Source organism: Primulina eburnea, chromosome 15 (assembly GCF_022965805.1).
Source record: "Primulina eburnea isolate SZY01 chromosome 15, ASM2296580v1, whole genome shotgun sequence".
Lineage (NCBI taxonomy): Eukaryota > Viridiplantae > Streptophyta > Magnoliopsida > Lamiales > Gesneriaceae > Primulina > Primulina eburnea.
In genome coordinates, this window is record NC_133115.1 from 32,345,220 (window position 1) to 32,356,270 (window position 11,051).

At 31.8% G+C, this 11,051-nt stretch overlaps 2 protein-coding genes across 2 annotated transcripts; one reads left to right on the plus strand and one right to left on the minus strand.

Moving 5' to 3' along the window:
• Positions 1-129: 129 nt before the first annotated feature.
• On the plus strand, positions 130-1,888 carry LOC140813993 (rRNA-processing protein fcf2-like). The gene is made up of 5 exons (XM_073172835.1): positions 130-478; positions 580-640; positions 1,150-1,231; positions 1,319-1,430; positions 1,619-1,888. The coding sequence occupies exons 1-5, from the start codon at positions 231-233 to the stop codon at positions 1,722-1,724; spliced, it is 609 nt and encodes a 202-aa protein (XP_073028936.1). The 5' UTR covers positions 130-230; the 3' UTR covers positions 1,725-1,888.
• A 694-nt stretch (positions 1,889-2,582) lies between these two features.
• On the minus strand, positions 2,583-5,682 carry LOC140815043 (pyruvate dehydrogenase (acetyl-transferring) kinase, mitochondrial-like). The gene is made up of 6 exons (XM_073174148.1): positions 5,232-5,682; positions 4,045-4,303; positions 3,716-3,896; positions 3,413-3,560; positions 3,042-3,255; positions 2,583-2,939 (listed from the first exon to the last, which is right to left on the minus strand). Exons 1-6 carry the CDS (start codon positions 5,478-5,480, stop codon positions 2,881-2,883), a joined length of 1,110 nt encoding a protein of 369 aa, XP_073030249.1. The 5' UTR covers positions 5,481-5,682; the 3' UTR covers positions 2,583-2,880.
• Between the last annotated feature and the right edge of the window lie 5,369 nt (positions 5,683-11,051).

The following is an 11,051-nucleotide window of genomic DNA, read 5'->3' on the forward strand; positions in this document are numbered from 1 at the left end:
TTTATAATTGGGAAAATCTTTTTGTTTCGGGGGTACAAGTTAAAAATAATGATTTAATTTCAAACATTATTTTTTGAATAAAAAAAGAAAATAAATAAATAAATCATGTATATATATATATATATATAAACCCTAATTTACAAAATTGTCTGCCCTGCGACTAAAAACCCCTATTTACAAAATTGTTAGAGCTGTGCCCTCGAGTGACCTTTTCATACGAAATCTGAAAGATGTCGAGAGATTTCGCCATGTCTGAAGACAAAGCTTTAATTGGGCTTTCATGGCAACCTAAAATCCCATTGTTAAAATCGTCATCTCCTAAAAAGGAAAGCTCTTCATCGAAAAGCAATGCTGAATCCTTTTCGCTCTACAAGCAAAATTCTCAGCTCATAGATGGCCTTTTTGTTCCTCCGAATAACCCCAGATATCTGAATAAACTTGTTAAGAAACAAATCAAGGACACCGCTGGCAGCAATTGGTAACTAGTACTCTTTTATTTTGTTTCAACTCGCTTCTTTTGTAGTCTGCAGGTAGGCAAAAGATGATTTTGTAATGTGGGTTGGCCTTCAATTTGTATAGGTTTGACATGCCTGCTCAAACTATTACTCCGGAGCTGAAAAAAGATCTCCAGCTATTGAAGGTGATCCCCTCCTAATCACTGTCTTCTGCTGCCCGAACAGTATATCATCAAAAGAAGCCAACTTTTGCATATTATGCCGAAATATTATGTTACCAACAGTTTTCTGATAAAGCAAAAGATGATAAAATTCTGAAATGATATAACTTCCTAGACAGATGATATCTGGCTATCCATCTTTTTCAAGAATGTGATTACCTTTTGAGTATTGTTCTTGTATGGCTTATTGTGAGGTTATTCAGGTTTCTGTAAGATATTATATGAATTGGTTGGATCTAAATTGCTGTTCTTTGTTGATTTTGTTGGTTTTGTGACTAGTTCAGGCTTCTAACATTTAGAATCAATGAAAAAGATGGAGTTTTTGCTGGATCTCTGCTAATAACTTTTTTGACTGGTTCCACAGCTAGTGTCAACCGGGAAACCAATCTTGTTATAATGTCTTGTTGCTGGTATTAATATATCTATTTACAAGAATTCTCTTGATAAGAAATTGTCTTCTATGATTGTTACAGTTGAGAAATGTCATTGATCCAAAGAGACACTATAAGAAGGGTGATACAAAATCAAAAACACTTCCCAAGTATTTTCAGGCAAGTTGGTAGTTTAATGTAAGATACGTGTCATCTGAATGATCATTATTGTTTTCTAAGCCATTGAGTCACCTGATAATTTATCAGGTAGGCACTGTCATAGAGTCGGCAACAGAGTTCTACACAGGCAGGCTGACTAAGAAAGAGAGAAAAGCCAGCCTTGCTGATGAGCTGCTATCAGATAGAACCCTTGGAGAGTATAGGTACCTTGTGCTTGCCAGATTTGCACATATCTTTTATTTTTGCATGGAGATACTGCTAAAAATAGGCATTGAACCCATTGATGATGTTTCTGACTCCTGTATTTCTAGACAATTTCTTTGGTGTTACAATGAACAAAGCGGGTCATGCATCATGGTTATTGATTTTCTGAAATTCGTATTTTATGCAGGAAACGTAAAGTTCGAGAAATTGAAGAAGTAAAGCGGCCAGGTGGGGTGGGCAAATGGAAGATCAGCAAGACAGGAAAGCGGAAGGAGAAGAAAAGAAAGCACTAGTATACTCACAATTTAAAAACTGCGACCTTTTTACCATTAATCAGCCTGCAGGAGCTTTTTCTATGCATTGTTATTCAAATGGATATCTCTAGTTGAGCTCCCGTGCAATAGTGTGTGTTCCCTTGTTATTACTATTATTTTGAAGACGTGTGCTTCTAACTGAATTTCATATTCTTAGGTCACGATTGGTATATTGGAATGGAATAAAGTAGAAACGAAATCAACTTAGGAATGGAATAAGAATAGGAATTGAATAATAGATTTATTTCATTTAAATGATGGATACCAAAAACTGAAAACATGAATGTAATAAAGTTATTTTTAATTGTCAAATAATTTCTTAATTAAATTTCAAAATAACATCTAATCAAAGATGATGATTATTATTAAAAAATAATAGAGTTATAAATATTGATATTTTATTAATTATTATAAAATTAATCATGAAAGTAAATCAGTCTAAAAATTCTTGCTATTGTTTTCACGTTCTTCGCATTATCTTATGTTTAACATAGAGTACTGATGAACTCGGCAGTCGGCCAAAAATGATGAGCTGCAAAGATATAACCTCGACTTTTTTTCATTCTTTGCTTGTTTTTTAAGCATTTAATTAATGATCTGGCAGAGACCGCAAATTGCCGAGTAAAGTTTAGACATCAAAGTTCAACCCGAAATAGATTCAATAAGCTCGGCAATAGAAATAGAATCAGGACACTTAAATTGCATCAATCCTAGAATAAAATCTATGTATTCAGAATATGTACATTCTTTCTAATTAGTTTTAATAAAAGGTTCAGTCTATCCACGTGACAGTAAGTCCTAACATATATTTTATACAGGAGCAAAACAAGTTTGAGAAATTATAAGACCTGAAATTGGTATTTTGTGTGTATATTACGCAAGCAGTTTTAATCAGACGGGAGAATATGACTTAGTTCTTGTACGCAAGTAAAGGTATAGAGATAACCAAAACGGGGAAAATTTCAGAAAGATCTAAAGCAATGTGCAGTTGACAAGTAAAAACAATCATTTCTACAAGTCATTTAATATTGATCAACAATAAGGTGCACCCAAAATGACGATTAGATTCTTTTGGGTGTGCCGGTATTTACGGAAGCTCGTCTTCTTCAAATTCATTCGCGGGCAACTTTGACCCTCAAGGCAAAGGTTCTTGAGAATCTCCCAACCGGGACAAATGGAGGTAAGCATCTGTTCCTGTATGGAAAACAAGAAGTTAGCAGATGGGATTATAGGCATTTATAAGGCCAGTGCCTGTCGCATCGGCCTGCTAATGAAATGTTTGAGAAAATAATTTACCATATCCTTCCATGGAGATAATTTGCAGATCCCCTCCAAAGTACTTAGCATAAAGACGGCTAATGGGAAGACCATAACCATACCCCGCCATAGTTGTTACCGTTTCAAGGTCCACGTCGGGCTGCTCATCCAAGGGGTTTTTTGCAGTACTGTAGAGATATGTAAAAATTCTAGGAAGGCCGCTTCTTGGTATTCCACCTCCTTCATCAGATACCTAAAGAACACAGAGAATCGACCACAATAATTGCATCAGATACAAGTGCAGGGAAATAGTAGATTCTCAACCAACCATAATTGCATCATATATAAGTGTAGGGAAATAGTAGATTCTCGATTCGGAATGGTGAGAATATGAGAGGAAAAACACCTACCTTTATCGTAACATCTTCCAGTCCATCAGCAACAATAATTCGGACAGGAGGTGGAACCTTGTCGGAGTCCATATATCGCTCTTGAACAGCACGAAGAGAATTCTTAACCAATTCAAAAACCATCAAATGCAAGTGTGGCGGTACATACCTGCATTAAAAGAAGATATGATTATAGTAAACAGAAGTAAAATCTGAATAGAGAAACTTCCAAAAGTTCAAAGATTTTCAGGGAATGTATAAAGACAACATACAGCTGGAACGTGTATAAAAATTTTAAAAACTAGACCTAATCAATTAACTTACGGAAATGTGAAATTTTGGTCTCCGTAGATATTAACATCTGGTGCACTGCCATACTCCCGCCAGCAAATGGAACGGGCATCCTCACTCGCATTTGTTGCAACCTCAACCGGAGACATTTTAGTATCTATATAGCCGACAATATCAGGAGTTGGATTTGGGTCGTGCAAGGCCACATGCTGCCCTGACCTCAACATAGTTTTGAGTGGAACATGAAATATTTTAGCAAATTTCACAACACCAAAACTATATTCAAATTTGTGATAGTGGATATTCCAAGTAAATAGCAAAACAAGACATACGCAAGCCAACTCAAGAGCAAGAAAACTAACCAATGAGCATGCGAATCCCAATTCTAGACATATAGAATCGATCCAAAAACTGATGAATTTCCTCCAGATTCCCATAATCAGTTTTAGGATTCATATCTTTCTTCAACTGCTGCACTCCCAAAGCCATCATAGGGACCACATTGTTGTGCCTGACTTTTATCATCTTAATCATTTGCGTAAAATCCAACTCATCACTCTTATCCTTAATATCCATAAAGGATCTAAGATCACGGAAAGAATCCAGATACCAATCTCTTACCTAGAAAACAAAAAAAGAACATAAAACGTAATGTCATTGCTGTAACAGGCTACGTCATACAATTACTGGTCAGCTACACATATGGCAGGCAAAATTAAAAACAAAGATTTTTAGTACTCAAGGGAGGCAGAATCTCACTCACACTAGATTATATACGAATATAAACATATGACGACCGTCCCGGAACCTCCCACTCTCTCCCACTGCAGCAGCTAATAAATGATATTACAGACCAAGAACTTGCTATCCTACACACAAATTCAACCACAGACCCAAAATGGGGAGGAACACCCAGACAAAAACAACAATAGATGAAATACACACAATCCAGAACAAATAATCCAGTATCCACAGGATATATTTTATGTGCTATAAAAATAAAATAAAAATTATATGTGGCTGGATAAAAACTGAGCTTAAACCAAGCTCGTGATCTGCGCAAATTCCTAATGTCAACTCTTACGGAAAAAAGAGCAGTTATCTCATCCACAACATAGCAACAACAGCACACATGAACTCTCACAGAGCAAACAGTTATGGAATAATCACATCAAAAGGCACTTGCGCCAATTTCCATTCTCAAAAGCTCCTTTTTCTATTAAATTATTTGCGTGGAAAGAATCTCAAGTCCCATTTAAAAAAGATTACAATAAAAGATAGAACATCAAAAGAGTCAACTCAGTCGTTCCACATGGTCTGCGAAATTTCTACACTTGACCTCCATAGTCAAACCAGAGAATAAAATAAACAATCCATTCCAAATTTCTATTCTCCAACTCCAAGTAACGAAAGAACGAAGGAATCGATCGTCACAACACGAAACCACATCAACACTTACCGATACTTGAAATATGAAAAAAGGGATATATGTCCTACACAAGATGGAAAGGAATTCAGCTGGAATGTACGTACACAGAGAAGAGAGTACCTTGATAACAGCAGGTTTAAGAGACAAGCCATAGGGGAGGGACTGGAGTTCAATAGCACGGCGAGCGATCCGAATAGGCAGCTCCTTGTGGAGGAACTGGGCTGAGATGAGTAGATTCCGGGAAGTAGGTCGGGATCCGAATTTCATCATGTAGCGGAGGCTAACACCAGTCTGCTTCATGCTACCACATTTCTGCACCTCCTCCACGAGCCCCTTGGAGAAGCCCTCCCAAGCTTTCTTAGCCGCCATTACCAGAGAAAACAAGAAATCGAAAGCACCCCCACCACCACCGGATTATTGGGAAACAACATGCAAGAAACGAGGAGAAATCGAAGGGAGGACGGCGTATACGAGACGATGGTTAAGCTAGCAGAGGAAGTTACAGTGAGGACAGTTAAAACAGAAATTTGTTGGTTTTTAGAGAGAGAATATGCATCGAACCTTTTTTGGATGAAAAGTGAGCGTCGAAGGCAGACTCACTCGGGTTGGGTTAACTCGGTCTCGGCTGGAGAAAAAATAAACCAAAAACTTGTGTCAGACGGTCTCACGGGTGAATATGAATAGGACTGACCTCATACAAGACTAAATCAAAAAAATAAACGTAAAATTGTAATTTTTATGTTTTTTATATTTATTTTTGTGATTTTAATCATTAATTTGTTATTTTGTTTTTTGAAAATTTTAGTCGTTTTTTCTTGATATGACATCTATACGACTTTGGCGTACATCAGCTCTTGATATAAAAACAAAAATTGTTAAAATTTAAAAATACACTACTAATACTGAAAAATAATAATATAAAGAATATCGTTTATTATTTTTGAAAAAATAATAAAATTATGTTCTTTCGAGAACTATCGCTTTTGAATTTCACATAGATTTAGAATTGATGTGACACTATACGAAATATTATTAATTGTTAATTGAATGAGTAATATAGATAGGTTGGGCGTGCCGCGACCCACACTGGTCGCAGGCTTTGAAACTCCCGCATGCTTGGAAGAAAAATGAAAAAAAATATAATTATATTTTGAATATATATATATATATATATATATAAAATAAAAATAGAATTTTTGTCAAAAATAATAATTTCCCGTCAAAATGTCAATTCTAAAAAAAAATATTTATGATGAATATTGAAATATGTGTACTGCAATAAATGATCATTTCAATTATTGTTTGCATTGATTATATCAATTTATTTAATTTAATTTTGAATTTAATTAATTTTTATATTAATTCAAATGTAATTTATGTATTATATGTTTTTTATTTTTTACTCAAATTAAAACTAAATTCTATTGACAACATAAACTATAATAAAAAATTTGCATTCATTATATCAATCAATTTAATTAAAAAATGTGTAAATAAATTTAAAATATAAATGATTGCAATGTTCAGTATCACTCATTAGGTAAATCATTCAAAAATAAATTTTTCTATTTTAAGTAATTTCCTGCCCAAATTACTTACTAACAAATAAATACAATATTTAATTAGTTTATTTAATTTTTTTAAAAATAAAATTGATTGAGTGTTAAAAGTTATAATTACAACAAGTTTTTCTAGTGAACATTAACTTACCATTTAATAATCATAATTTTTTTATCTCAAATACATATTATTTCGAAATTAACTTAATCTTAAAAAATTATTGTAGTAATTTTCTTCAAAAATCATATGTATATTGTATATATTGAATTGTCTTCTTAAAAATTCAAATAAGAGAGAACAACAAAATTAAATAGATAGATTCAAATGAGTTTCAAATGGATATTAAATTACTCTCAATAAACATGTATATTATCCTCAATAATCAGAAATGTTTGACACCCAATGGATACAATTCAAGATTTCTATGATTTGAAATAGCTAATGTATGATATAATTTCATCAAAAGCATCCGATATATAATTTTTGTTCCTTGGGATATCTTATTTGAATTTAAAATTATAAATAATGCAATATTGCATATTATATTAGAAACCAATTTTATTCTATTTATCTTACTAACTTTATCTACTACAAAATAGAATTCTGAAATGACTCATCTTTTCAGCATCATATATGAGTTGAATCATTCCAAGATGAAAACAACGAGAACAACAAGACACTTTGAAATCTGTCTTCATGATTGAGAAGTAAAAAATATTATTCATCTATTTGTACAAAATTTTAATTATTACGTATTACTAATGTGATAATTTTCTTCTATATTACAAAGTTAACGGATACATTATAATATAAAATTTCCCGTAGTGGAAATGATTAAACCAATTCTAAAGAAAGTAAGCGTCTTATTAGAAGACACCTTATAAAATTTATTGACATTGTTTTGAAAAACACATAATAAATGTAATTAAATAACTTTTCTGATTTATACATAATTTACTTATGATCACACGTTTCATTTTTCTTTCGGAATAGTAGGCCGTTGTGTATAATATGAAGATATTTTGTAAATAAAATCACAACTCATTTGGATAAAGATATTAATGAAACAATTATTGTTATCATTCAAATGTGTCAAACACGTGACATGTCACAAAATGTTTGTGAATGTCGATTTAGACGAAATTCATGATTTTTTAAAAAAAATCTCATTAATTTCATTGAATATGATTTAAATTTTTTTTTATCATATGTTAAAAAATAATAATATATAGCTTCTCGAAAATTAAAGAATTAAATATATATTAAGGTTAGTGGTCGACATCAATACACTAAACACGATAAGAATTATGTCATTGCCTTAGGCTAACACATCTAAAATTTTGAAATATGATAGTGATTATTAGGCAAAAAATTAATGGACATGCATTATATTTAAGAAAGCATTTTGAAATTAATGAAAAATAGTTTATTTTTATTTTTTAACTTATATTATTTTTTCAGTTTAAATATCTATTCATTTTCATTAATTTTTAATAATATTATACCGTGTATCGCACTGGTTAATTATTAGTTTTAATGAAAGTTGTGAATATTTTTATATTAATTACTTTGTGTAAAATGTAGAAGTGTGAAGTCAATAACAAAATATTTTATTGAAATTTTTTATAAATATTTATGAAATGAAATGAGATGAATTTTTAATTAATTAGAATGAATTTTTATTTTTTAATTTATGTGGGCCGGACCATCGGTTGAGTTGGAGATTTCTAGCCCATTGAGATGGTGGGCTGGCCCGCCTTGCCATCTATTTCTATTCCGATTTTTGTAATTTTTTAAAAAATTAGAAGTAAGATTGTGATTTTTTCCTTTAAATTATAATTTGAAATTCACATTTTAACAAACTTATGATATTCTACCATGAGTAGGTCTCATGTGAGACCGTCTCACAGATCACAATCTGTTAGACGGGTCAACCCTACCCATATTCACAATAAAAAGTAATACTCTTAGCATAAAAAGTAATACTTTTTCATGGATTATCCAAATAAAGATCGTCTCACAAAATACGACCTGTGAGACCGTCTCATACAAGTTTTTGCCTTCTACAATTGTTTTCGATTATTTTTACCATATTTTTCTCTCATATTCACGCTTTTTTTTTATAAATATTTTGGAGATTTTTTAAATTGTAAGTTTTATTTATATATGAGTTTTAAAAAGGTTTTAATTGGGTAAATAAAATTTCAATTATATTTTATTACAAGCATTTATTTTAGAAAAATGATTTTAAGATCAAACGCTTACCATTAGGTCAAAAAATATTGTTAGCAAATACGCAAATTTATTTCATTATACTTGTGTCAGCGTAAAGCTCCGTACTAAACGACAAGTGAACATGAGGGGTTGAACTTATTTGGGTGCCAATGTGTCAAGTTGTTAAGTTCACGAGCTCGGAGAAAAATATGTCTCAGTGCTAATGTAGTTTCAGATCCAAACATCGATCTTATTTTTTCCATATCGGTAATCATGTTCCCAACATATATAATATTGCTCGTTAAGATTCAATGTCTTTCTTTTACGTCTCACCTAGCGAACCAAGTCAAATGTCTCAATGTCAATAGCTTAACACACGGAAATTTCTCAAGTGATCACTCGTCTCAGTACTACTCTCACTCATGCATATTGAACCCAAATGCTTCATTGCTGAAAAAGCCCGTTCAATAGTGGCAGTAGACACAGATAATGTCAAAACAAGATGAATCAATCTAGTCAACATAACATAAACACTTGACCGTCCACTCTCGGTCAATTGCTGACACAACTCAACAAGTGTAGAAACCTTTAAATTCTGCATCACATCGAGTTTATAAATGTATCAATTCATACTTCAAAACAACAATTTCTTGATCTGTGAAATCTCCAGGATAAAACTTCTTCGCAAGCTTGCAAATATCATCACTGTTAAATGAATCAAATGAATTTTTAGGATCTAAAGCTATACTAAGAGAAAGAAGTTTCACCGATGACTCATTGAACCGAGTATTTAACTACATCAAAATGAAATCTATTGCTGCATTATAAACATCAAAGTGGTAATGATGTTCTATTGAATAAACCGTCGCTAATTAAAACCGCCGATCCACCTTTTTTTATTTTTTAATAATGTAGCGACGGTTTTAGCAATAACCGTCGCTAATAATTGCGACGGTTTTTGATAAAACTGTCGCCGATCCACATCGGCGACAGGTTTACTAAAACCATAGCAAAAGTAGCGACGGTTATCAAAAACCGTCGCTAAAACCGTCGCTAAATAAAAAAAAATGGGCTGGGCTACAGCCCAGCGTGCCTAGTGAACTCTCAACTCATCAATATTTGAACCAAGTACAATATTTTGCATTTAAAAATTTTTGTTTCCGGAATTGTTTTTACATAATTTGCATTTATACAGATTTTCAGTCATTTATTTTAAAAACTTTATTAAACTTACATAAATTTTCAAGCACTTGTATTATAACAGGATAAATTTAATTTTGATACAAAGTACTAAAATTGTAAAAATAATAAATTAGCAGTTGCATATATTTGGTAGTATCTTTTCGTTTCGTTATGTCCTAAATAAATTAGCAGTTATCTATATTTGGTAGTATGCTTCTATCACAAAATGCATTAGTTATACACCATTAGAAACACTTGGTAAATAATAATAAATTTGTATGTATAATAATAAATTTAATCTATATGACAAATATATATCTGATTCTATATTTTATTGGGAGAAGTTTTGTATTCTTCTCCTATCATTGTGTTAAGTTTAAATAATGTGTTAAGTTTAAAATAATCTAAGTTTTAACGATGACAAAACAATGTCGAGTTAGTGTTTCGGGTATAGATGTCATATTTATATAATTACACGATTCTAGCCACTTGACATGTCAAGGTGCTCATAGTTCTATTAGAAATGCAAATTGCAGATATAACTAGAATATCATCTGTTGAATATGTTTCTAACGCGACCACATTATCAAAGAAACATTCAGAGTGGATTGTTCAAACTCTAATCGCACTTCAACTGATCAGACTTCAACAGATCAAGATAGATACAACAAACTCAAGTTGTTCAATATTATCAGATAAAGTGTCAAGCATAATATCCTACCAAAAAAACATTAAATAAACATTAATGCAGTGCACGATGAACATAATTCGACATATTTCTTTTGTGAGACGGTCTCACGAATTTTCTTGAGACGAGCCAAACATGTCTATATTTATAATATAAATTAATATTTTTGGCTTAAAAATTAAAAATTTCATAGTTAACTCAAATAGAATATATGTTTCAAAAAATTGACTCATAAGATCGTTTTACATGAGTACTAGTGTTTTATTTTAAATGTTTCGATTTAGTTATAGTATTGT